At 50.2% G+C, this 27,087-nt stretch overlaps 1 protein-coding gene across 4 annotated transcripts in view; it reads left to right on the forward strand.

Moving 5' to 3' along the window:
- The window catches only part of KDM4B (lysine demethylase 4B), a 76,331-nt gene that overhangs the window by 36,169 nt on the left and 13,075 nt on the right, over positions 1–27,087 (forward strand). For 3 of the 4 annotated variants that reach the window (XM_071577892.1, XM_071577894.1, XM_071577895.1), the window contains 11 exons: positions 2,709–2,846; positions 7,605–7,801; positions 8,275–8,307; positions 12,034–12,203; positions 16,579–17,048; positions 17,590–17,710; positions 19,185–19,363; positions 21,160–21,382; positions 24,541–24,617; positions 24,738–24,793; positions 25,272–25,380. In XM_071577892.1, the coding sequence (XP_071433993.1) occupies positions 2,709–2,846; positions 7,605–7,801; positions 8,275–8,307; positions 12,034–12,203; positions 16,579–17,048; positions 17,590–17,710; positions 19,185–19,363; positions 21,160–21,382; positions 24,541–24,617; positions 24,738–24,793; positions 25,272–25,380 (1,773 nt within the window). The remainder of the gene's footprint in view (positions 1–2,708; positions 2,847–7,604; positions 7,802–8,274; positions 8,308–12,033; positions 12,204–16,578; positions 17,049–17,589; positions 17,711–19,184; positions 19,364–21,159; positions 21,383–24,540; positions 24,618–24,737; positions 24,794–25,271; positions 25,381–27,087) is intronic. The other variant, XM_071577893.1, reaches the window with a different exon arrangement.

Consider the following 27,087-nt stretch of genomic DNA (forward strand, 5'->3'; position numbering starts at 1 on the left):
TCACAGTGGGGTTGGATCAAGACATGGTGGATTCTCACTCAGTGCCACATCCAGTGTCACCTTAAACACCTCCAGGGATGGAGAATCCACCCCCTCTCTGGGCAGAACATTCCAAAGCCTGAGCACTCTCTCTGGAAAGAATTTCTTTCTGATCTCCAACCTAACCCACCCCTGGCAGAGCTTGAGCTGTGCCCTCTTGTCCAGCTGCTGGTAATGCAGATGTTGGGGCTCCCCAGCAGGCAGCAAAGCTGAGCCAGAACACTCCTCTTTGTCCTGTGGCCCTGCTGGTTCCCTGCTGTGTTGGTGTTGGTGCTGCTGGAAGCCTGGAAGGATCCCTGAGTCTCTTAAAACCCTCTTACTGCAGCTGAGGGTCATGTTTGTTTGCTGTGATCGTTTTAATGTGCTTATTCTTAAAGTCTTGTGGCAAGAAGCAAATCTCCTCAGCCAGGGCTTACAGGGATTTGTATCTGGGCAGGATCAGTCAAACTCTGCTGCTGCTGCTGCTGCTGCTGCTGCTGCTCCAGACATGGAGCCTGGGCTGCCTTGGGATGTGGCAGTGTCAAAGAATTCCTGCTCCAGGCTGCTCTCACAAAATCCCACACTGGTTTGGGTTGGAAGGACCTCAAAGCCCATCCAGTGCCACCCCTGCCATGGACAGGACACCTCCCACTGTCCCAGGGTGCTCCAACCTGGCCTTGGATGGGGCAGCCACAGCTTCTCTGGGCACCTGTGCCAGGGCCTTCAATTGGCTTCCAATTTTTTCCCAAAATAAAGGAGATACCAGTGTACACAGAGGACAAAGTTAATGTCAACACCAAACTTTCTGTTTTCAAGCAAGTTACTTATTACAATTATTATAGCATGTTACTGAACTATATTTCCAAATCCTGATATCCAGTGTGTTCTTCTGGCATGTACTCCCTACAAAGCTGTTTTTAGATGTGGAAAGGAGATCTCTTCAATCTGAGCAGCCTCTGTGTCTGAAAGGCTCCTGTCCTGAACCAGCTTTTGAAGGAGAGTCACTGTTAGCCACAAACAGGGAACAAGTGCCCTTTTTCTCTAGGAAGAGAGAGAGAGGATCCCTCTGTCTGAAATCCTGGCAGATCTCAATGAAGTGAACAGGCAGCATTTATAAATCTCTATAATGGTGTTCTGGAAAAAAAAGCAGCAGATCAATATAAGGGTTTTTTAATAATTAAAAATGTGTATTTCTGTAATGTCCCATTGATTTCTCCATTTATTCCTCAAGAGCTTGCAGGAGGCAGTAAATTGGGGCCTTTCTCCAGGAGTGGCAGTTTGTGCTGCCTTCCCCTCACTGGTTATTACTTTTCTGCATGGCCCTTCCAGCATCCTGAGTGCTCTCTAATTTATTGTGGGCAGTGCCAGGGCTGGCACACTCTGGGGGTGCCAATGGAGACACCAGGGGGGAGATTCACTGACAGACACAGAATCCCTGTGTCTGCTGGAGCTGGAGCTGGGCACAGTTGGCATTTCTGGGTGAGGGCTGGGCTGGAGCTTGTGGGGTTAGCACAGCACGTTGCATTATCTATATTTTAATTATTCTCTGAATGTTAATGGCATCAGCAAGTTGAGCTGTTGGCCCAGGGAAGTGAGAAGTGTTTGAAACTCTGTTTGCACTTTCCATTTGGGCTCATTCCTGCTTGGAAGTGCAAGTCCTTTGGAATGTGTGTGAGCTCTGAGTTGCTGCTGCTGGGAAGGGATCCAGGTGGGATTGCTTGGCCTGTGGCAGCTGGGGAGGGTCTGTCAGCACAGACAGGGCAGGGCAGGCTGTGCCTCCTCTCAGTCCCTGCAGGGAGGAGCTGTCACATTGCTGGGCTGGGACCTCTCCCAGCCACAGCTGCTCTCAGGAGTCCTTCCAAACTCAGCAATTAAACCCCTTGTTTCCCCAGTGGTTCCTCTGCAGAAGATGGAAAAAGAGGATTTTTTAAAAGCATCACAAATTGGTCCCAGCTGTAATCTGTAGAGTTTCACCCTAATTAATAATGGCCATAATGCTTTTACTGCTGTCATAATTTTAATAAAATAGACTCACAGAATGGTTTGGATTGGAAGGGACCTTAAAGACCTTCTCATTCCAACCCCCTGCCATGGGCAGGGACACCTCCCACTGTCCCAGGTTGCCCAGCCTGGCCTTGGGCACTCCCAGGGTTTGGGCAGCCAGAGCTTCTCTGGGCACCCTGTGCCAAAGCAGCCAAATGGTGGGCAGTGATTTTTAGGGTGTTTGACTTTGGGGTGAACAATTGGGAGTGAGGCTGATAAATGAGTGGGGAATAAATCCAGGGAAGGGCAGGAGGTGCTTCAGCAGGACCCTGCCCTGTGAGGGCATGTTGGGGGGAGATGCAGAGTTCTTGGCCCCTCTCCTGGTGGTGGGAATGGGGGTTTGGACTTGCCAGGAGCCACAGTGGTCACAGAGGATTTATTGATCTTTTGGAATGCTGCAGCCTGAGACCCTGTTGAAATTAGAACCTGTGGGTGTGAATAGTTCAGAGCTTGTGCCCTTTCCATCCATAGTTCTGGGGTTTTCCTTAGGAGAAACACTTCAGTGTTCTTGCAGCTGGCCAGGAATTACCCCAGGTTTGGCCAAGAGCTGTTCTGCTGACCCCTCAGTTGAGAGAGAGAGAGAGATTGAATTGGTGGGGTTTGAACAGCTCTCTGATCTGTGGGATCTCCTTTTCCTCTGTCTCCAGATCACCCAGGAGGCTGGAGAGTTCATGATCACCTTCCCCTACGGGTACCACGCCGGCTTCAACCACGGCTTCAACTGCGCCGAGTCCACCAACTTTGCCACCCTCAGGTGGATTGACTATGGGAAAATGGCAACCCAGGTAGGTGCCAGCTGGGAGGAAGGGTCATTCCACCAACTGTACCACCCTCAGGTGGATTGACTGTGGGAAAATGGCAACCCAGGTAGGTGCCAGCTGGGAGGAAGGGTCATTCCACCAACTGTACCACCCTCAGGTGGATTGACTATGGGAAAATGGCAACCCAGGTAGGTGCCAGCTGGTTGGAAGGGTCTTTGCAGACCCCCAGCTGGTGCAAAAGTGCCACTGTGATGTGCTCCCCTTTGTCCTGTTGGGAGTTCTTGTCCTTCTGAGGGTGCAGCAATGACTTTCCCCAGTGCTGGGTGTTCCACACACCTTCTGAACAGGTTGTTTTGGCCTTGGTCATTTGGAATTAGTTTTCTGCTGCAGCCAAACTGCATTTCCCAGTGGCCAAGGTGACTGATGGAACCCAATACAACTCATTAGGTGCTCACTGGAGGGGAAGGAAGAAGCTGGAAATACTTTTAAGGTTTACTAAGACTATGGTAGTAACATTCTGGAAATACCTGAATTCCTCCAATCTGTGCAGTCAGTTCCTTTTGGAGAGGAGGGTCAGGCTGAAATGAGTGTGGGTGGTTATTTCTCATCAGGGCAGATTTCTGGGATGTTCTGCTACTTTGGTTTTGCAGCAACACTTCCAAAGATTCTCCTGTTTGGAGGAAAAAGGGTCAGCAAAGCTCCTTCAAGGAATCTTGGAATTGGTGAATTAGGGATCAGTTCCACACAGTCTGTGGTTTGAGGTTGTCTGGCACAGAATTTTCCATGGAAAATTGAAGCTGTCATCTTACCCTTCACATCTTAGCAGGTTTCCCCTTCAGACATCTGTATTTCCACAGCAAATGAAATCTGGGAGGCTTTTGCCAGAAACTGTTTGGTAATAGTCTAAAATTGCTCCTCAAAATAAGGGAAATCAGAATTGTATTTTTGCATTACTTTGTGTCAGTGCCTTAACTGACTCTAATTAGACCTTTTAAGCTTAGAGCACATAAAAAATCTATTATGAAATAGCATTTCCATAGTTTATTTTTGTCAGACATTCAAAATTGCTCTTTCACTCTAATTAGGCCTTTTAAGCTTAGAATACATTAAAAAGAAATCTATTATGGAGTAACATTTCCATGGTTTATTTTCATCAGGCAGATTCAAAGTTCCTCTTGTACAAAATCTTCCACCTTTTTTTGTATTTATGTCCTGTATGATTTGTAAACACCCCTAATCCCTTACTCTTGGCAGGGCAATGGATCTGTGCAATGAAAAGGAATTTTTCCAGGGCTTTTCCTGCTGAGGTGGGAAAGGAGATGGTTGTTTTTCAGGAACTGTCTTGAAGCTTTGTTTTATCAGCTCTTCTGAAGGACTGACTGGGAGGTTCTTGTCATAATTTTTGTTAAGGAAGGAAGAGCACTGAGAGTTCTGTCAGCAGAATAAGGACCTGGAGATGTCCAGGTGGGTGGGGGGCAGCAGGTTCCTGGCCCCTCTGCATGTCCTGCCCTTGAGAAGGGGATCTGAGGGCCTGGGTTTGAATCCAGACTGGAATTAGAATTAGAAACTGGAATTAGAAACTGCTCAAGACTATTCACAGGAAAAGGGACAGGGATGGGGACAGTGGTGGCTTCAGGGACCTCGACTTCCTCCTGCTCAGTGCTTGGCCTGACCCTGAGCACTGAACTGGGGGGGTTGGAACTGGTTTTTTAAACAGACTCAGTCAGTTTGAAATGCTGCTCAGCCTAATTTATCCAAGCTTAATTACTGCAGGTGTAAAGGATGCTCTTCTTGAAGGTGCCTGGCTAGAACTTTCCCAGCCCAGGGAACTCTCTGGGAGGCTGCAATGGGAACTGCTGCTCTCTGAGATGGCAACTGGGCTGGAAGCCCTGGAAGGGGAAGGAGGACCTTTCCCTGGGATCCATCCCAAGCCCTGGCACAGCTCCAGCCCCTCCCTGGGCCTGTCTCTGCTCACAGAGCCCAGCTCAGTGCCTGCCTCTCTGCTGCTCCTGGTGAAGGAAGGGGTAGAGCTGAGAGAACCTCAGGATGATGGTCCCTGCAGGCTGTGCCACTGAGTGACAGGCTGAGCTGTTTGTCCCTGAGTCTGTCAGAGCAGGAAGGAGCTGGGGCTTCATTGCATTCATTGCTGGGAGCTCTGGATCTCCCTCTGGGCCCTCTCAGCCCCATCAGACACACAGCCCAGCACCCCATGGAGGTGCCCCTGCCCCTCTGCTGAACCCCTGGATGTCCTGCAGGAGAGAGGATTGTGTTTGTCCTGCAGGAGTGGGGGCTGTGTGTGCTGGAGGAGGACTCAGAGCATCCTTACTGTGCAGTCTGGGCCATGGAGCAGGAATTCTGGCAGAGGTTACAAACAGGAGAAAGGAGAACTCTCCACGTTCCCTCTCAGCAGAAGCCTCATTCCCACTGGGATGGGTTGGTATTTTATTTGCCCACAATGAAACAAGTCCCAGAGCATTTATATTATATCTTCAACCAGAATAACCTTTTTGGGAGGGCTGAGTCAGACTCCCCACTTGCCCAGCTCCTGTGCCCACAGGAATCCATGGCAGCAGGGGAAGGGGCAGGCAGGGAGAAGGTGTGCCCTGCAGCCAGAGCTTGGCCTAATGGGGTTGTTTATGAAGCTCTGAAGGGTTTCCAGTGGGTTCCTAATGAACTGTTGTTGTTGAGGCTCTTGGCAATGCCTGTAATTAGCTGGAAACAGGGGGTAAGGCTCATCTTCCTGCCCACCAGCTTCCCACTACCAGCATTAAACACACAAACTGTGCAGTTTAGGTTTTCCTCCCTCTCCTCCAAGTTTAACTCTTTATTTCCTGGCACAGTCCCTGCCATTCCCCTCTCAGGCTGAGCAGAAGGGAAGGGAATCCAGAGCCCAACTGGGTTGTTCTGTCCTATTGGCTGAGGCTTCACTGCATCTCAGTAACACACCTGGAATATGGGACCAAACTGCATTCCTGCTCAAGGGGATTGTTCTGTGGGGACTTTGTGTTCCTCCCCAAAGCTGAAACTCTGTGTTTTGCCCTGGAAATTCATGGGGAGAGGCTTAGGAGTGTTGGCTGTGTTAGCAGAGTGTGTTCTGTGGCACACTGAGAGCTCCTCAGCTGCCTCTGGGCAGCACCAGCTCTTTCCCAGGAACTCCATTGTTAGGAAAAGCAGATAGAAAAGCTCCAAGCCAAGATTTTAGTCTGGCATTTAATTGCTGAAAGAACTTCAACTCTGAGCCTGTTGGGGTTCTTTATATTTAAATTTCCACTAAGGTAAAAAAGACTCAGCTGAGTCTTGTCAACTGATTCCATCTGAGTATGGAGGGTTTTTCTCCACAAGAACCAGAGGTGCCACTTGAAATAGATAATTTTGAAGACTATTTCTACATAAGGAAAAGGCTTATTTTGCATTAATATTCTGTATGTAATGGAAGTGCTGAGGTTCAGTTTAGTGTTAATAGCTGGGAATTGAGGGAAATATCCTTACAAAACCAATGCTGAAGATTGAGATTGAATTAGTGCATATTTTTATATATCATTTGATTTTATTACTTCAAGGAGCCAGTAGTTTTATGTGACTGCTATTTTATGTAATGTTTTATGTTTTATTTGTATCTTTATGTTAAAAATTACTGCAAATAAGGGAATGGTTGTGCATTCAACAGCCACAAATTTCCCACTGTCAGTCTTGGAGTTAGGATTGATGGGACAGGTCTGCTGGTGTGGTCACATATTTTACCACAGGCTCCAAATTCGAGTAGCAGATAATAAAATAATAGAGGGAGAACGTTGGATTTGTGGGATGGAAAAAGAGCTCAGTTGTGCATTTCCTCCCACGATGTTTCCGAGTGCTTGGATTGCAAGTTGCCTTTGCATGGGCTGCTGGTTAAGGAAGACAAAGCCTTCCAAGGTGGAACGAGGGCGGTTCCTGCAGAGTTGGTGTGTGATGTGACTGTGCCTGTCGCGGTGTGATGGTGCCTGTCGTGATGTGACTGTGCCTGTCGTGGTGTGACTGTGCCTGTCATGGTGTGATGGTGCCTGTCGTGGTGTGACGGTGCCTGTCGCGGTGTGACTGTGCCTGTCGCGGTGTGATGGTGCCTGTCGTGGTGTGACTGTGCCTGTCGTGGTGTGACTGTGCCTGTCGCGGTGTGACGGTACCTGTCGCGGTGTAACTGTGCCTGTTGCGGTGTGACGGTGCCTGTAATGGTGTGTCTGTGCCTGTCGCGGTGTGACGGTACCTGTCGCGGTGTGACTGTGCCTGTCGCGGTGTGACTGTGCCCGTCACGGTGTGGCGGTGCCTGTCGTGGTGTGACTGTGCCTGTCGTAGTGTGATTGTGCCTGTCGCGGTGTGGCAGTGCCTGTCACGGTGTGACTGTGCCTGTCGCGGTGTGACCATGCTCCACAGTGTCACCTTGCCATGCAGTGTGATGGTTCCCTGTGGTGTCAATGTGCCCTGCAGTGTGACCATGCCCCGTGGTGTGACGGTCCCCCGTGGTGTCACTGTGCCCCGTGGTGTGACGTGGCTCGCAGTGTCACCGTGCCCCGTGGTGTGATAGTGCCTGTCATGGTGTGATGGTGCCCCACTGTGTCACCATGCTCTGTGGTGTCACCGTACCCCGTGATGTCACCATGCCCCACGGTGTCACCATGCCCCACGGTGTCACCATACCCCATGATGTCACCGTACCCCGTGGTGTCACCATGCCCCACGGTGTCACCACGCCCCGTGGTGTCACCGTGCCTGTCACGGTGTCACCGCCCCTCTCTGCCGTCCCCGCAGTGCACGTGCCGCAAGGACATGGTGAAGATCTCCATGGATGTGTTCGTGCGGGTGCTGCAGCCCGAGCGCTACGAGCTGTGGAAACAGGGCAAGGACACGGCCGTGCTGGACCACATGAAGCCCACGGCCCTGAGCAGCCCCGAGCTCGACGCCTGGAACGAGACCAAGGCCGAGCTGAAGGCGAAGCTGCTCCGCAGGTAAAGGGGCAAAGTCGCCGTGGCCAAACACTTTGTTTGGTTCTAATTGCTGAGCTTTGAACTGCAGAAATCCTCAGGCTGAGATAGTTCAAACCCTCTTACACCATTTGTTCTTTTTATGCAATTCCTCTTGTAATTTGTCTTGGTAAATGTGTCCCTCATTGTTCTCTTTCCTTTGAGTGTTATAAAAGCACATGTTTTCCAAAGTAGGACACTGGGTGTCCCTCACTCCTCCTCATCTCATCCTGGAAGACAAAAAAATCTATAATAAACATTCAGAGCTTCACTTAACCAGAAAGCAAGAGGGGGGCAAAAAGCCCCTCAGTTGCAAAAGGGATTTTGTGCATGCCTTTCTGTGCTGCCTTTGATCTCTCTATTAATTTGCTCCGAGTCTGTGGGTTTGTGTGTTAACAGCATGCTTGAGTTGGAAATTTGGCATGCTAACCTTTTCCTGTTGGAATCTTGCTTTGTAGGATAGGAGATGAGGAAGAGGACAGCAAACAGCGGTAGGTGCCTTCCCCCATCAGCTCAATCACTGCATTCTCTCTGCTGTCAAGTTTCTTAAAATAGTAACTCTGGAAGTGCTTTCCTTTTCCAGGAGGATTTTTCATGTCACCTTCTCTGAAAGCCCACAGGAAATTTTTGGGCATCAATTTTCTCATGGCTTCTTCTTGATTTGGTGTAGTTTTCTGTCATCTCTTGTGTCATTTGGGACCCTCAGTTGTCTCCTGCCTGCTCTGGTTTTCATTCTTGAGTTAATCTACTGACCTAGGGGGGATGTGTGGTGGGAACTGGGTGTGGATACAGGTAACTGGTCACCAAAGCAGATAAAAATGCAGCTGCTGACTCAGAGTGGAATTGGACTGGAGTGGTGTGGGCATGGGCTGTTGGTGGAGAACTTCCCTTCCTGCTCAGCCTTGCCTGGACAATGAGATTCTGTATTTTAGGACTTTAATGTACTCTGAGGTAAAGTTTGTGCCCTTCCATATGCCCCCATACCCTCCTTTTATCCTCCTTCCTGCTCCCAGGGCACTGGCACTGCAGCACACAGTTCCCTTCTGGCTGCTCTCACTGGGAATTTGTGCCACTCTGGTTGGGGGCATTGGCAGGCTCTGGAAATTGTGTTGTTTCATCCAGCTCTGATATTCTGCTGCTGATTTCAGTCCCAGGATCACTACTTGGAAGTCCAGGAAAAAAGGTGTTAAAGAGACTCTGAGTTCCTGGGGCCATCTTTGATAGGGCCTGTGAGGAGCAGATTAAAAACCCAATAATTGCGTGACAGTTGCTGTGCTCAGGCATTTTATCAAAGAAAGAGACACTTCCAGTAGGGTGTTATCCTCCTCTGTCACTGCTGCTTGTCCCCCAGGAGTTTCAGTCCCCCAGTGGGCTCTGGGCTGGGGTCCTGTGTCTTGTTTCCTGCATGAAATGCTTTGTCTGTTATTATTTTACAAATGCTGAAGTGGAAAAATGTGTTTCCCACTGAATCCATGCTCCAAAAGACACAATAAATGTGGCATTTGGCAGATGACTGCCCTCTGCAATGTTGCTCTGCTCCAGAGGTTGCATTCCTGGGATGATTCCAGCTATTCCTCCTTCAGGAAAAGCAGAGTAATCTCAGAGTCAGAAGGTGCCATTTGTGCTCCCTGGGCTGTGACTGAGCCCAGCAGGTCCCTGGGGCTTTGTCTTCCTCCCCTGGGATCTGACAATCTCTTTGTGCCTGGGACTGTAAAGGGTTATTTCTGCACTGAAGTGTTTGCCCAGTGTAAGGTGCTGGATGAACACCAAGGATTATTTTCCCTCAGCAGAGAAGCCTCTCTCAACCTGAGCCTATTGCAAAGGATCCAGGGGCATTTTTTCCTTATCTCTTCAGTGTTTCCTGGATTATTTGGGTATTATCCTGAAGCAGTTTTGAAGCTGTTCAATACTCCCCAGCAGTACTTTCTCTCCTGTGCTTATGTCTTTCCAAACCGTGGTGTTACTTGAAGCCTGAGTTTGCTCAGCAGGATGGAGGGATGGGATTCACCTCTGCCCAAACCTCTTCCCAGTTGGAGCTACTTAATTTAAGTCACTTTGTGGTCTGTTCTTCAAAGAGCACAAACGCTGCTTTTTTGTCAGCTCTCCTGGCAAACTGAGCTTTTAAACTCTGCAGAGTTGTGTCATTTCTTCTCTCAGGTCAGTCAGACTTGGTTACCTTGAAAAACTCAACTTTGATTACTTTCTGCCTTCAGCAAGAGGCTGTTTTAGTGCAGAGCACAAGAGCCATTTCTGGTGGGAATTGTGGCAGCCCCAGACCAGCCCCACTGGTGGGAGTGCTCAGCCTTCAGCCTGGAGCTCTGCCACCAGTTCTTTAAATGCTGAGCTTTCTGCTTCTCTTCCCCACACTCCAGGGGGAGAAGCAAAAGGGATTTTTGATCTCCTGTGAGAATGAAGCTTTTTGCTGTGATTTCTGTGATTTCTGCTGGCACTTCCACACCACAGGAATAAAACACACTTCCCTAAAACCAGCTTGTGCCACCACTCTGGTGCTTTCCTCAGCTACAAACAGTGACAGTCTCACAGTTTCATCTTCTCCTCCCACCTGAGCTGTCCCCCCAGGGAAGGTGGTGTGTGCTTGGAATGTGGGTGAGCAGCAGAGCTGGTGCTTGTGGGTTCAGCTCTGTGTTCCTGCTAATGACTGTCCTGCAGGTGTGAGGGCAACATCTCTGCTTGGAGAGCCACCATCTGCTCCCAGTCTGGCAATTAGGAATCACTGGGCATATGGAGCAACTTGCTTTTCTATTCATCTTCCATCTCAGGTGGAATTTTTCTCTCCCTTCTTTGTCATTTACCTGATTAAGGGCCCTTAACTCTGTTGTGCTCCAAATCTAATTAGCAGATGAATTTCTGGGCTCTGAGGATGGGAAGCTGCATTTCAGCCTTTCTCCATTCTGAGGCTGATGAATGCAGTGCTTGTTTTCCACAGTGCTGGAGGTGGAAAATGCTGCTTGCAACCAAAAGGAAACTGTCTGCGTGCTGAGAGTGGGGTCAAAATTGCAAGTTGCTGGGTCAGTCTCTGTGAAAAGAGAACAAGTTCAACCCAAACCTCAAGGAGCTCTTTGGTGGCTTCTGTAAACCTGGGACTGGCTGAGGTGCAGCCACTGGGGTTGGTGCCCCCAGTGCTGGTGGGCTCTGGGGTTTGGCTGCTGTGGCACAGGGACAAGGCTGGATTGTCCCCCCTGTGGGGTGGGTGAGGGTGGGCAGGGGGCACAGCTGGCACAGCTGGCACAGAGTGGCCAAGGGAACGTTCTGCCCCCTCAAATGTGATGGTGAGCAATAAAGCTGGGGCTGGGAGGAAGGAGGGGTTTGACTTCCCAGGGCACTGCTCTGCCTGTGGCTTTCCTGGGCTTATTTCTCTCTCTTCTTATTCTTTCCTCATTCCTTCACCTACCACACAACATTTTGTGGCCCTTGTTCTTTCTGCCCTTGCAGCAGAGGGCAGGGGGTGCCTGGGGGTTGTTTGGCTTCCTCCTGTCCCAGCCCCAGAATGTTTTCCTGCCCTCTGGACTGGCATTTTTCTTTGCATTGTGACCACTGGAGTTTCTTTGCCTCAGTGGCATTGACTTTAAGAAGAATGAACAGCATTGCTGTTGGCTCATTAGTATTAGTCTGATCACATTAATACACGTATTTTTCAGTTGGATTTCTCCAAGGCCTTGGACTTGTGAGTGATACCACTGAAAAATCATGGTCTGCCTGTTGATTCTGCCCTGAGCAGGATCATTGCAGTGTGTTTTTAGGAACTGGCAGTGCTGGGGGATGTCTCAGAGCTGAAAGATGATGCTTTGCAGACTTCCAGAAGTTTGGACAGGATGAAAAGAATAATGGAAGGGAGGCAGAGCATGAAAAAGAGATTCAAACAAGTTTTCATCTGCATCTTGAAATGCAAACGAAATAGATTTAAACCATAATTAAAATCAGTTTAACTGCAGCTTGTGAGCTACATTAGTAATGGTGGGAAAAAGCTGTTCAGGAAACCCAGACCATCAATGGCTGCTGTGAATGGATCTTAAATGTGTTGTGCAAGGTTCATGTGTCCCCTTGCAGATACCTCCCTGGCCCTGGGGCTATCTCAGCTACCTTGTGTTTTCCTCCAAAGGAGATCCCTTTGTTTTGTATTCAGCTTTTTAAGCCAGTGATGGTTTTCTGTATTGAAGGCTGTGCTTTTATGTCAAATCACACTTTTGTACTTGCAGGCCTCACAGAAAAAGGAGCCAGCCCAGAAGACACAAAACAGAGGATCAGAAGTCTCTTGGAGATGTCATGGCTATTGAAACTGCCCTGGAAGAGGTGAAAGTGAAGGAGGAGCTGAAAAGAGGACCAGAGCTGGAGGAAGAGGAGAGAAGCAAAGGGATGGAGGCAGAAGGTGAGGGCCCTGCTCACTGCTGGGGGTGGAGAGCTGGGCAAGTTCTGTCTCCAGAACACCTTTTGAATAACTTGTGCTGCTGTTTATTTCTGTTGGAATCTCAGCAGAGCTCTCTCTAACATTAGTCCATGCTCACTGCAATACACCATCATTCACAGCAGCAATTGATTTTCCCCTCTCCTTAAGGATTCAGTCCCAAGAGCTTTCTTGGCAGGGCTTGAAAATTCTGCCCAAACTCTTACAGGATTGTAAAAATATTTATTATGGGAAGAATATTTTCAATTATTTCATGGGGAAACAAAGAAAATACATTTTCGTGTCCTTCTTGTGGAAGGGATTGATTTGTGCCCTGCTTTGTGCAGTTCCCCTTTCCCTTTTCCCTGCCTTATCCCCATTTCTCACAGTTGGATCCAGGGAGCTCAGCTTGGGTGGGACCCACAGCAGCTCCATGTGGGTTTCTCCCACTCCAGGTGGGGCAGGGGAGTTTTCCCTCTGCATGGCTGAACCCATCCAGCCCCCAGTGCTTTGGGATTTCCTCTGCCATGGATATTCCCTGGGCCTGAACCCCCCATTGTGCAGGAGGCTCTTTTTGTGACCCCCTTTTTCCTGCCTGGGTGGGAAGGTTGCAATTTTTGCTGGGAAGGAGCAGTTTTTCCCCCTCATGTGTGTGGTGAAGTGGTTGCTGTGTCTGATCCACTCCCTCTTTGAGGCTTCTCCAGCACTGCACAGAGTGAATTAATTTTCATCTATTGTACATCCCCATTATTTGTTTAGCATTTGGAGAAAGTGATGCTACAAACTGCTCAGAGAACTTTGATAATGATCTTAAAGGAAATCTATGGAAGCTCTGGGAAGAGAATTGAGGGCTTTGTTCAGTTGCAGAGGCTCTTAACTAGGCAGTGTGTTTTCTCTTTTCAGGGCAGTCAGGAGCTGGAGTCTCTGTTGCCCAGAGCAGCAGCACAGTGAGACAGTTAATTCCTGGTGCCCTCAGCAGGGTGTTAAATTGGCTGCTCTCAGCTCTTGGACAAGTTTAACACTTGATGCTTGAAATAAATGGCCCGAGAACGCTGATTTTTCTTTGGAGACAAGAGATAAGTGACAGGGACAGATCTGAGATCATTAGAATGGCCAAGGAACAATAAAAACTGTGTTCTGGTTGAACAGGTTCCAAATCATACAGTTCCTCTGCATCTTAAGAGCTCTTTAACTCGTAGCTCAGGAGGGAAAGGCTGATTTTCAGCCCCAGTGCAGCGAGTGCCACTGAACAGGCTGTTTCTTGGTGTGGCTCTTACCCAATGCACAGCTTTCTTACTGCAAAGGAGCAATTAAATCCCAGGCATTTCTCCTCCTGCTGTCTGCATTGCCTCTCACAAGTGTCCCAGGGTTTCAGCTTGAGAAGAGCATCTGCTTTGGATGGCCCTGCTCTGGCAATTCAGCTCCCCCACCTCCTTCACTGCCTTCCTTTATTCCTCTTTATGTTGGCTTGATGTTCTATTTACCCCGGTAGGGATGACCTTGAGAAGGAGGAAGGATGAGATTTCAAAGTAATCCTAATTTCAAAGTACATCTTGTGCTTCATGCTGGTTGTTTGGACAAGCTGAGTATTTATAACTTGAGGTTTTCAGGATTTCTGACCCAGATCCCTTCGTGGTGTTTTCTTTCGGTTTTTATGACTCAGCTTTATATTCATAATTTATTATGTTGCTATTAATAGAGTCAGAATTCTTAGTAGGTTGTCTTGGGACATTCAGAAGGAGAGTGTTTAGTCTTTGCTCCTCTCTGGGGGTGCTGAGCAGCAGGAATGTCTCCTGTGAGCTGCAGGTGTTGCCTGTGGTGCTCTGCAGGTGAGGGCTCTGCATATCAGGCTACAAACCTTCTCCCTGGTGCTGAAATCCACTTTTAATTGTCTTTGCCCCATCCCAGGAGCTGTTGCTGTAATGGAGGAACTCCAGACTCTTGGAGCATCTTTTTATAAAAATCTCATTGCAAAGTGCAGTGTGAGGTCCCTGGAAGTGGTTTGATTTCCCCACTAAAACCCCTTCCCTCAAAGATATCACAGAATATCCCACAGGATCCCTGAGGTTGGCACAGCCCTGCCAGCCCATGGAGCCCACCCTGTGCCTGATGCCCACCTTGGCACAGCCCTGCCAGCCCCTGGAGCCCACCCTGTGCCTGATGCCCACCTTGGCACAGCCCTGCCAGCCCCTGGAGCCCACCCTGTGCCTGATGCCCACCTTGGCAAAGCCCTTCCAGCCCATGGAGCCCACCCTGTGCCTGATGCCCACCTTGGCACAGCCCTGCCAGCCCCTGGAGCCCACCCTGTGCCTGATGCCCACCTTGGCAAAGCCCTTCCAGCCCATGGAGCCCACCCTGTGCCTGATGCCCACCTTGACAAAGCCCTCCCAGCCCCTGGAGCCCACCTGTTGCCTGATGCCCACCCTGTCCCTCAGCCCATGGAGCCCACCCTGTGCCCCATGCCCACCTTGGCAAAGCCCTTCCAGCCCCAGGAGCCCCCCCTCTGCCCAATGCCCACCTTGGCAAAGCCCTGCCAGCCCATGGAGCTCACCCTGTGCCCACCTTGTCCCCCAGCCCAGAGCATTGAGTGCCAGGGCCAGTCCTGCCTTGGGCACCTCCCTTTTTCCTGCCTTCTGTTCTATAGATTCACTTGCAAACTCCTTTGTTCACCTTAATGCAAAGCCTTCCAAGGCCAGTTGTGTGCCAGCTGCTGCCAAATTACCCTTTAGAAGTCAATAAAGCTGGTGAATGGCATTTGTGGTGTTGTTGGGGAGAGAATTCTCAGAGTGTGTAGAGAGTAAATATGATCTGGTTTTGTGCAACTGGGGAGAAATCCAATTTGCCTTTCATTCAGTGTGTTTGTTTCTCTAAGGAAATTCAATATTCCTTTCTCTGTGATAGAACAAACCAGTTTATCTGAGGGGCTGCCTACACAAGTACAACCATAATTATTTGGCCTGGACTTGTTCCCATGTTTAGGAGTTAGTGTAAATAAAGTCATCAGCCCAGACCTCTGGGAAGTGCTGAGGTTATTCCCTGGAAGATTTCAGCAGGGATTTGGGCACTTTGTCTTACTGTGGGATTGTTCACCCTTCCTCCTGCAGGCACCTCGTTCCTGTGTGATGATTTCTCTGATTTTATATATGTTTATATTTCTGTGCTAATGTGTCCATTGTAGACACACAGAAAACCAGAGATTTAGGAAAGGAAAGCCTAAAGATAAAATAAACATTACTTTAAAGATCTATTTTATTTTGTTAATGGTACAAAAATATTCCTGCACTCCAGTGAGTGGTTTTGTGTCCCCAAACTTGAGAGGCTGCTGATACAAAAAGCTTGAAATCCAGAGTCAGGGCTGATGTAATAAATGCCCTGGGGTTTGGCACATTGCCCACTTTCTTAGGCATTTACATCCTTTCCCTGCAGGAAACATTCCAGTTGGCAGCCTCTCTGCTCCAGTCAGGAGTTTAATAGTCCATAGAAATGGCACAAGTCTTTTCTTTGTAACGTTGGGCATCTGTAGGTCAGTGCTGGGGCACAGCTGAAGGTCTGCAGCTTTCAGGGGCCTGTTTGGAGGGGACAATGCCAGGATGGGGCATGTGGGAGCAGGAATGCCAGGATAGGACATGTTAGAACAGCAATGCCAGGATGGAGCACGTTGGAGCAATAATGCCAGGATGGGACATGTTTAGAACAATAGTGCCATGGTGGGACATGTTGGAGCAAAAATGCCAGGATAGGACATGTTAGAACAGCAATACCAGGATGGAGCACGTTACAGGAATAATCCATGGTGGGACAGGTTAGAGCAATAATGCCATGGTGGGACATGTTAGAGTAGTAGTGCCATGGTGGGACAGTAGTGCCATGGTGGGATGGTTAGAGCAGCAGTGCCATGGTGGGATGGTTAGCCCAGCACTGGAGCTCTTGGCTGAAGGCAGAGCAGTATCAAACCCCAGCTCTCCAGGCTCTCACTGGAGCTCTTGGCTGAAGGCAGGGCAGTGTCAGTCTCCAGCTCTCCAGGCTCTCACTGGAGCTCTTGGCTGAAGGCAGGGCAGTGTCAGTCTCCAGCTCTCCAGGCTCTCACTGGAGCTCTTGGCTGAAGGCAGGGCAGTGTCAGTCTCCAGCTCTCCAGGCTCTCACTGGAGCTCTTGGCTGAAGGCAGGGCAGTGTCAGTCTCCAGCTCTCCAGGCTCTCACTGGAGCTCTTGGCTGAAGGCAGAGCAGTATCAAACCCCAGGTCTCCAGGCTCTCACTGGAGCTCTTGGCTGAAGGCAGGGCAGTGTCAGTCCCCAGCTCTCCAGGCTCTCACTGGAGCTCTTGGAGCTCTCCAGGCTCTCACTGTTGCTGTCTCTCAACAGGGGAGTGCAGAGCCAAGGCACGTCCTGCCAAGGTGAAAGGCGAGAGGAAGAAGAAGCACCTTTTCCACCAGCACCAGCCCCACCTGGCAGCCCCCCAGCGCCCCGTGCCCCCCACAGCCCCCCAGCAGCAGCTGGCAGAGGGGCAGGCAGCGGCAGCAGCGCGGCCCCCGCTGCCCCCAGTGCCCCCAGTGCCCCCCGTGCCCGGGAAGCAGCTGCCCCCGGCGCCCCTGAACGTGGTGCCGCCCGCGGAGGCGCCGCAGGAGGACTTCAGGCCGCGGCCCATCATCCCCATGCTGTACGTGGTGCCCCGCAGCAAGAAGGTGGTGTTTGACAAGGAGCACATGTCCTGCCAACAGGCCTTCGAGCAGTTTGCCACCCAGCAGGGGCTGGGCTGGCGGGAGCAGGCGCTGCCCGTGGGCACCCCGGGCAAGGAGGAGGAGAACGCGGAGCCGGCGCCGGGCACCGCAGAGGTCAGTGGGTACAGCTGTCCAGGCAAGCACTGTAAGGTTTGCTGGTTTAAGCAGATTAAAGGGGTAATGAGAGGAGTCCTCAGCTACCCCATCCCTGAGAGTGTCCAAGGCCAGGCTGGATGGGGCTTGGAGCACCCTGGGACAGTGGGAGGTGTCCCTGCCCATGGCAGGGGTGGCACTGGATGGGCTTTGGGGTCCCTTCCAACACAAACCTCTCTGAGATTTGATGATTCATAATTTTCATGGTATTCCCAGCTGTCTGTGTGATTGACAGACTGTTCATAAGGAAATGGAATTGGCAGCTTGCAGATGTTCTGAACCTGTTCTGATTGGAAGAAAACTCTGTAGTTTACTGATGTTCTTAAGAGTCAGTGTTGCCTTTTGTCTGCTCAGGAACTGGCTCAGGAGGCTTCAGAGTCTCAGCCAAAGGGCACAGAAAAGTTTGCTGTGTTAACTTAAGGACTCTCTATGCTGAGCCTTCTGCCTCTCTTGTGCTGTTCCCTCCTTTGGGGTGCCATCAGCTTGTCCTGCTTCCTTCCAGGCTGCCTCTGCCTTCTCCAAGCTGAAGATGGAGATCAAGAAGAGTCGCCGTCACCCGCTGGGCAAGCCCCCGACGCGCTCGCCGCTGGCCGTGGTCAAGCAGGAGGCCTCGAGTGATGAGGGTGAGCCCAGCACAGAGAGGGGGCCCTGGAGCCACCAGGGCCCTGTCTGAGCCACCACCAGAACTGGGAGCCCTGGAACAACCCGGGCTGCACTTCACTGGTGGAGAATCAGCGTGTTCCCCTTGTGCTGTTTCCCAGCTGGAACCAAACCTCCTCCGTGGGAGGTGTTCCCTTCTCACCTCCCACCCTCCTCTTCCCTCAAGAAAAACACTTTGCTGGCTGCAGAATGAGGCAGTTTTGGGCAAAGGGAAAGGAGAGTTCACAGAAACTGTTAAAGGAAAAGCTTGGTGTTGAGGGTGGCAGTGGAATGAGAGCTGTTCCCCTTGGGGGGCAGTGCAGGTCAGGTCTGCTCTTAAGTGAGTGGAAAACATTAATTCTAACCTTTAATGGCTTTTAATTCATGTCAGTGTTGGGGCCCAACTTTTCTTGGCAGATGCAGAAATGAGAATTAAAGTCTGTCAGTGCTTCACTGCACGTCACTGATTCTTCTTTTCCCACATTCCAGTCCTTTTGAATGGAGGTCTGGACCAAGGGAATAAAGGGGTTCTTACTTCTCACTCTGTTTTGGGGTGTAATTTCCCATTTTTGGGGGTTTCTGACGTTGTAGATCACTCAGAATACACACAGTGAATTGTGTGTGCTGGGCAGGGCTGTGGCTGTAGCTGCCAATCTGCTCCCAACTCCCTGGTTTCATAAATCCTTGCCTGGCACCTGAGGTACCTCAGCTGGAATTTGGAGAAACATGAGGGGTTTTGGCTCAGGCCTTAAAAGTAAGAATGTACCAAGAAAAGTCACCTTTTAGGATGTAACCCTTGTTTGAAATATGGCAGAGCCACACAGACAACATTCCTCACCTCAAAAAAAGGAGGGATTAATTAAACACAATCAGATTTCCACATTGTCTGGCAATTACATATTAGATTAGTTGAGGGGAACATTTAAAATCAGAGATGTGAACTCAGCCATTAATGTTTTACTCCAAGTTCCTTTTATCCTTTCAGGTAACTTGAGAGTCACAAAATCTTCAAAGGGAGGTAGAGCTGGGGAGGAGACATAAGGACTTGCACAGCAGAACATTAACTGCTTATTTCCAGTAATTACCAGTGAAGGAGTGAACAGTTTGGTTTAATGTGCTGAGCTCTGGGGATAATGTTCTTCCAGGATGTTTCTGAGCATCCTGTTCTCCTGGAAACTTTGCAGAGGGGTGATGCAGGGAGGGAGATGTGGATTTTCTTCTTCCTCCTTCTCATGGCCAGTTCCATCAGGTCATCTGTGTCAGTGTCTGGTCCATCCTACCCATAAATAGGGATTTGATCCATTTAGGAAGTGTTTAAGGCATCTGAGGAGCCATGGATGAGCTGCACATTTGTTGTTGAGACAGGAGCTGTTTGGCTCAGCCTTGCAGCCACTTCATTTCTTCTTTTGCCTCTACTGACTGTCCATTGTCTTGGGATGTTTTTTTTTTTCATTCCAGAAACGTTTCCATTTTCTGGAGAGGAAGATATGAGTGATCCAGAGGCTCTGAAGTCTTTGCTTTCCTTCCAGTGGAAGAATAAAGCCTTTAATTTCCCAGCTGAAAGGAAGTTCAATGCAGCTGCTGCCCTGAGTGAGCCATACTGTGCTGTCTGCACCCTCTTCTACCCCTACAACCAGGTAGGTCCTCACATGGAATCATCAAAGCTGGAAAAGACCTCTCAGAGTAAGTCCAGATGGTCAGTGTAGACCCCCCCACATCACCAAGAAATCAAGGGCCACATTCCCATGTTTTTTGAGCACTGCCAGGGGTGGTGACTCCCCCTCTGCCCTGGGCAGCTGTGCCAGTGCCTGACAACCTTTCCCAGGAAGAAATTTTTTCCTAAAATCTGATCTAAACCTCTGCCACTGCTCAAGTGGATAAATCAAAATGCAGACATTTGCAGTAAGGACTGACCCATCCCAGCCTGCACCCTGAAGGAGTGTGTTTGGCTTTGGCACAGAATGGAGCCTTTTCTTGTTACCTTTTCTGCCTTCTCTGGCTTCCTCAGTGTTCATTTTTTAAATCCCACTTCAGGAGTTTTGCAAACACTGTTTCCTGCAGAAAACTCTGCCCCATCAGGCACATGATTGCTGGTGTTTCAATGAGGCCCAGACTGCTGAATATATGCAAACAAGCAGCAAAATAAAAATTTACTGAGTTAGCACATCCATCATCTCTTTTGGAAACTACCAATATGCTCTGGGAGATGTTATGAGCAGAAAGGCAAAATTCATCAGATGAATTAGTCATTTGCTCAGTTGTGTATTGATTTGTTCTCACATAAAGCCAGATTTGGCTTTGTGTGTCCACCAGGAATATGTGCCTTGGATTCCTTGTGTGTGTGTTGGGAGCTTTTTCTGAGAAAAGCAGAACCCACCTCCCCCTTCAATAAAATCTCTTTGATTTATTTTAGAGACTGAAAATAAAATCTCTGTTCTGAGTGCTGGATGTTGTTTGATGGTTGTGGGGAGGACTGGGTGCAGCTGGGCTGGTTTAATCCATTGCTTTTAACTGTGTCTGCTCCCAGGAACCTTGAAATGTCCTTCAGGAGAAATTCTTGCAGGAAGAGCAGGGAAGGATGCCAGAGGGGGAGGGAAAGTCTTGCTTTTAGTAAGATTTTTCCTTTTTATTTTTCCTTGGTGTTTTCAGCTGCAATGTAGGAATTTAGATTTTTACAGAAGAAAACCAGGAAAAGCTGTTCATTATTCCAATGCTTTTTGAGCTTTCCCAACAAACTCCAGATCCCTGTGAAGGACTAATGGAGAGGGAGAGGAGCCAGGCAGGGCTGGGTGTGCCTGGAATCAGGATTTAGGGCTCAGTTTGGGCTGTCTGGGGACAGGTGTTGGGTGGGGTTTGCAGGGAGAGAGCTCAGAGTGGAGAGCTCAGAATGGAGAGCTCAGCCTGGCCCAGGAAGGGCCATTCCACGTGCTCAGCCTGGAAAGCTCAGCCTGGAAAGCTCAGCCTGGCCCAGGAAGGGCCATTCCACGTGCTCAGCCTGGAAAGCTCAGCCTGGAAAGCTCAGCCTGCAGAGCTCAGCCTGGCCCAGGGCAGGGGCAGTTCATGTGCTCAGAGTGGAGAGCTCAGCCTGGCCCAGGAAGGGCCATTCCACGTGCTCAGCCTGGAAAGCTCAGCCTGGAGAGCTCAGCCTGGCCCAGGAAGGGCCATTCCATGTGCTCAGCCTGGAAAGCTCAGCCTGGAGAGCTCAGCCTGGCCCAGGAAGGGCCATTCCATGTGCTCAGCCTGGAAAGCTCAGCCTGGAGAGCTCAGCCTGGCCCAGGGCAGAGGCAGTTCATGTGCTCAGCCTGGAAAGCTCAGCCTGGAGAGCTCAGCCTGGCCCAGGAAGGGCCATTCCATGTGCTCAGCCTGGAAAGCTCAGCCTGGAAAGCTCAGCCTGGCCCAGGGCAAGACCATTCCATGTGCTGTTTCTCTCCAGTCCCTGCAGGTGGACAGGGAACCTGTGCCAGTGTCTGCAGGGGAACCCTCCTCCTTCCTGCACCTCTCCAAGTGTGGCCAGAAGACCAAGCCCCTGATCCCAGAGATGTGCTTTACCTCAAGTGGGGAGAACACGGAGCCCCTTCCCTCCAACTCCTACATTGGAGAAGATGGAACCAGCCCCTTGATATCCTGTGCCAAATGCTGCCTGCAGGTTCATGCCAGTGAGTGTCTCCTCCTTCCCACAGCCTTCTGGGCACTGAGAAACCCCCAAGGTTGTTTGTGTGTTGCCTGTGTTTGGATGCCAGGGTTGCTACACCTCTCCCAGTTTTTTCCTTTTCTGGTACAAGTATATCATGGAGTCACAGAATGGTTTGGGTTGGAAGGGACCTTAAAGATCATCCACTTCCAACTCCCTTCCACTAAAAGGTTTATCTGTGCATTCAAGTCTATCTTGGCAGTCACTGATCTCAAAAATACACACCAATATTCTTTTCAGGGGTTGTTTTGTTGGCTTTTATTCTGCCTCACTGAAAAGATCCTTTCTTGTGCTCTCTCTGACTCTGCAATAAGGCAGAGCAGGCTCATTGCTCTCCTTTCTCTGCAGTGTTGGGGTTCTGGGGGAGGCTGTGCCACTCCTGAGTGCAGCACAGATCAGGGAGGGGCTGAGATACATTTTATCAGTGTCTCTGGTGCTGTTTGGAGTAATGGCACTTGATTACAAAAAGGAACATGTGTCTGTTTGCTTCCCTGGTAGTTCTGTCTGCAGGAAGATGTGATTAATGCTGGTGGAGGCACCTTCTGTGTGGATTGTAGAACATCCAGTTAACACTGGGCTGGGCCGAGGTGTGACCAGTTCCTGCTCAGCTGTTTGATCCTGACAGAAGGGCACTCTTATCTCACTTGCATCAGCTGGAATTACTTTTGTTGTTCCAATTTTAGAGCCTGCAGGTCCTCCTGCAGCTCAGCAGGGCTGGCTCTTGTGGAGAACTGGAAGGCAACTTTTATTTCTCTGCTGAATTGCTCATTGTGGTCGTTTGTGGCTCCTAAGGGTGTGGGATGCAGAGTGAGGATGGTCCTTCCTCCACAATTTGTGGCCTCTGTGGCAATCAGAGATGCTGCATCTTGTCCATCCATGTGTCTGCAACAGTCCAGTCTATCCAGATGGATTCAATGGCCAAGTTCTGTGTAGGGACAGAGGGATGTGGGTGAGATGCTGTTGATCTGCAGACTCAGGGTGCAGAGAAATGCAGCTTTTTGTTTGGTCTGTGCTCCCCCACTGAGGACAGGACAGCCCTGAAACCTGGTGGAGTCTCCAGTGCCTTGTTTGTTGTTGCTGTTGGTGCTCTGGCTCTGTGAGGCCCCTTTGCCTTTGCTGAGAGGATCCATGTGCTGTATGGCAGGGGTGCACTGGGAGGTGTGTCCTGCTGCTCTGCCTGTGCTTGGAACACCTCCAGGGATGTGACTCCCCCATTGCCCTGGGAAGCCTGTTCTGATGCTTTACAACCTTTTCCATGAGGAAATTTTTCCTAATTTTCAATCTAAACCTCCCCTGGCTCAACTTGAGGCCGTTTCCTCTCATCCTGTCCCTTGTTCTGTGGAAGAGGAGCCCAACCCTCCACCTGGATCCAACCTCCTGTCAGGGAACTGGGGACAGCAAGAAGGTCTCCCCTCAGTCTCCTTTTCTCAGATCCCACGTTCCAGCTGCTTGTGGTCCTGGAGCAGGAAATCCTTGCTGGAATTCCAGCCTGTCCCAGCTCTGTGAGCTCCTGGAGTGTTGCAGCTCAGTGTCTGCTTCTCCCTCAGCTCAGGGTTTGGACTGAACACCCTCCCGTGCTGCAGGATGGGTGGAATCTGCTTTGCTGCTTTGCCCTGTGATGAAAAGAGATCTCAGCTGTGGAGAACAGCTGCAGATCCATATATTGACTTTTTTGGACATGCTGTTTATCTGGCTAAGTGGATGATATTTATAAATCAGGTTATGGTGGCAATGCTGGTGCTTTCTGAATGACTTCTTTTAAGTTTAATTCAGTAATGTGAGATTGTTCCCAGATGAAATGATCTCTTCAGCTTTTTAGAATAGGTAAAGGCTGGATGGGATGGGCTGGGTGTTAGTTGGGATGTCTGTATTTAATTTTCCACTTGCTTTACCAGCTTGCAGGAATCACATAGACCCACTTTTCCAGGATTATTTCTGTGTCTTTTCCCCCTTGTTTTCAGTGACAAACCTCAATGCCTTTTTAGAATTTTAGGGGCTTCTTTGTTCTTATTTCCCTGCCTTTATATTGGCCATAATACCACTGTTCTATTCTGGGGTTGCTGTGGGAGGATTTGGTGCTTGTGTGTCACAGTAGTTGATGCTCTGTAAAATCAGATGTTTCTAACACTTCATATAACCATGAATTAAATACTGTTAAAGATGTGAAATGCAGTATTTAATTTCCTTGCAGTATTATTGGGTTTGTCCTTTCTCATAACACCCCACAACAAAGGGAACTGCTTTGATCTGGCCTGAATTCAGTGGCCTTACCTGCTCTGGTGTGTGAGTGCTTTTCTTCACTTTGGAGCCCAGTTCCTGCCTGAAGGAGCAAAGTCCCGTAGGAAAAAAACTGTTGAGAGTTTCCTGTAGGTGGGATTTTTGTTTATTTTTAGTCTTGTTGGTTCCAAACTGTGTCCCCCTGATGACTCTTGTCTGAGCCTGTAAAACAGTGACTCAAACGCTGCACCTGCTCCCAGAGATGCTCCTGAACTGAAAAGGCAGCGAGGCAGGGCTGGGGATGTTGGGAGAGCTGGGTGGGACGGAGTTGCAGATGTGCTGGGATAACTGGGATGGGATGTTGCCCTGTCTCCCTGCAGGGCTGGAATTCCCTGTCTCCCTGCAGTGAATTCCCTGTCTCCCTGCAGTGAATTCCCTGTCTCCCTGCAGTGCTGGAATTCCCTCTCTCCCCACAGTGCTGGAATTCCCTGTCTCCCTGCAGTGCTGGAATTCCCTGTCTCCCTGCAGTGAATTCCCTGTCTCCCTGCAGTGATGGAATTCCTTGTCTCCCTGCAGGGCTGGAATTCCCTGTCTCCCTGCAGTGAATTCCCTGTCTCCCCACAGTGCTGGAATTCCCTGTCTCCCTGCAGTGAATTCCCTGTCTCCCCACAGTGCTGGAATTCCCTGTCTCCCTGCAGTGAATTCCCTGTCTCCCTGCAGTGAATTCCCTGTCTCCCTGCAGTGAATTCCCTGTCTCCCTGCAGTGAATTCCCTGTCTCCCTGCAGTGCTGGAATTCCCTGTCTCCCTGCAGTGAATTCCCTGTCTCCCTGCAGTGAATTCCCTGTTCCCCACAGTGCTGGAATTCCTTGTTCCCCACAGTGCTGGAATTCCCTGTCTCCCCACAGGCTGCTACGGGATCCGCCCGGAGCTGGTGTCGGAGGGCTGGACGTGCTCGCGGTGCTCTGCCGGCGCCTGGGCAGCGGTGAGGACCCGGCCCTGTCCCCGGGGTCAGCGGGGCTGGGGAGGGGGCACCACACCTGGCACACCCCAGGGCTGGGCTGGCTGTGCTGGGGAAGGTTCTGAGGTTGCTGTGTCCCTGCAGGAGTGCTGCCTGTGCAATCTCAGGGGAGGAGCTCTGCAGATGACCACGGATGGGCGGTAAGTGTTGGGTCTCGGCAGGTTTCCTTCCATACGGCATCTCATCTGCACTGCTGGGAGTTGGGGCTTGGTGCTCAGCAAGTTTGGGGCTCTGGAGGTAACAGCTCCTCTCTGCCTTGGCAGGATGAGCGTGAGGGACTCTGCTGTCTCACACACTGCACCAGGTGCTCCATAGCAGAGGTCCTGAACACTTGTAGAATGTGGTTGTTTCTCAGAGAAGAGAAACAACTCAGAGAGACACCAAACACTCTCAGGGAGTGTTTGGTGTTGTGCAAAATGAGATGCACGAGCAGGTTGATCCCTGTTGTTGCAGAGACGTTCACCTCGTGCGACCGCAGTTCCCAGTCGGTAATGCTGCCAAGGTGCCAAGCAAATAAATGTGCCTGGGTGCTGGGGGAGCAGGGAAATGTTAACGGCCCTCCTGGGCACTCCGTGCAGCTGAGGCAGCCTGTGATTTGTCTCTGTGCCCTGTCCCCAGGTGGGTCCATGTGATCTGTGCCATTGCTGTCCCCGAGGCGCGTTTCCTCAACGTGATGGAGCGTCACCCCGTGGACATCAGCGCCATTCCCGAGCAGAGGTGGAAACTGGTGGGTGTCTCCTGCCTGGGCAGGGTTTGGGAATAAGAGCCAAAGGAAAAAGCTGTAACTAGACAGGAAAACATTGTGTGGGTTCCTAAATTAGCTGAGATTGGAGGTGATCTCACTCCTCTTTCCAAACCAAAGCTCTGGGAAGCTGCAGAGTTCGATGCCTGCTGGGCACTGTCCCAGTGCTTTGACACACAAACAGCTGGTGGTTTCCAGGTGTGCCTTTGCTCTCTGGGAATGTGCCCCTTCCCTGGGCAGAGCCCAGGACCCTCCCCACCTGCCAGCAGGTCTAAACTTCAGTCTTCATTTCCTCCAAGTACTGCACAGTGGGACTGAGGAGGGAGGCAGTGGCGAGAGAGAAGCTGATTGTTCATCTCTAATTTGCCTCATCTTTCTTTACGATATTTCTCTTTTCCTATCAAGAAATCTCCTGTAGAAATGAATAAACATTTTGTGACCCTGACTGCAAGGCAAAACTGCAAAGATTTTCATACCAGTCCAGCCACAAGTTGTTATTCAGCTGCGTGGCCTCATCTGAGGGATTAGTAATGGATGATTCATTAGCTCAGAGCAATTAATCTTAATATTAGTTAATGCTCCATCACTATAGTGTGTTATTGCAAAATAAATTGTGCTTTTGCTGCTTTTTTTGGTGCAGAAGTCAGCTGGGGGCCACAGTGTGGGCTGGGGAAGGTGCTGGAGCAGTGAAACATGGACTGGCACTGATGGATGCCCTCCCCGAGCTGCTGTTTGGGGCAGGGAGCCTGGCTGAGGGATTAGGAGGGATCCATCCCTGCCTCCAGAGTTATTTCTCTGTTGTGCAAATGGCTTTGGTACACAAATGTGCCTGTGGAAGGCATCCATTCTGCAGAGCAGGGCAGGGGATGGGGGGATAAATCTCTCCAGGCGGCGCTTTATGGCTCGGTGACGTTTCCAGGCTGCATCCTCCTCATTACAGCTCTTGTAAAGCTGAACTTCAAATCCTTTTACACAACACTCACTTGTGCTGCTTAATGGAGCCTCACAAGGAAACATGAGTTAATTCTTTCCCTGCTCTGTGGCTGCCCTGCAGTGCTGCAGGGCCACAGAATTACCCACCTGCAGCCACATCGGGGGCTTCGTTCAGCTCCAGGTGCTGCTGGGCCCTGCCTGGACCTTCTCTGGCATTGCTGAGTTAAAACTTTGTGTTTTCCTACAATCTTAGAAGATCCTGAGCTGGAAGGGACCCACAAGGGTCACCAAAGTCCAACTCCTGGCCCTGCAGAATAAGCCCAAGAATCCCACCCTGGGCCTGGGAGTGTTGTCCAAATGCTCCCTGAGCTCTGGAAAGGAATTTGGTTTGATTTTGTTCCTGTTGCATTCCATTTGCACCTCCTGTCCCCTTCCTGTCTCAGGGGAAGTACAGAATGTTTGTCTGAAGTACCTTGACTTACACAGTCCAGGGTTGGGATTCACAGGCACATATTCCTTGGGTTGATGTTGGCTTTGAGCTCAAGTATCAAAGTCTGGCCTTCAGCCCCTCACTGGGAAAGTTCTAAGGTTCTAAACCAGATTATAAAGATTAAACAATTCATTTGGGTGGCAGAATGTAGAGGCAGAGGCACCTCCAGCAGCAGCAGCAGTTGGTGTGGGGTGTGAAGTACAAAGGAAATTTAAATTGCATGAGGTTGGGTGGAGAAACACCCTCATGAACCACCTTGGGGAACTTTA

Source organism: Pithys albifrons, chromosome 27, assembly GCF_047495875.1.
Source record: "Pithys albifrons albifrons isolate INPA30051 chromosome 27, PitAlb_v1, whole genome shotgun sequence".
Classification (NCBI taxonomy): domain Eukaryota; kingdom Metazoa; phylum Chordata; class Aves; order Passeriformes; family Thamnophilidae; genus Pithys; species Pithys albifrons.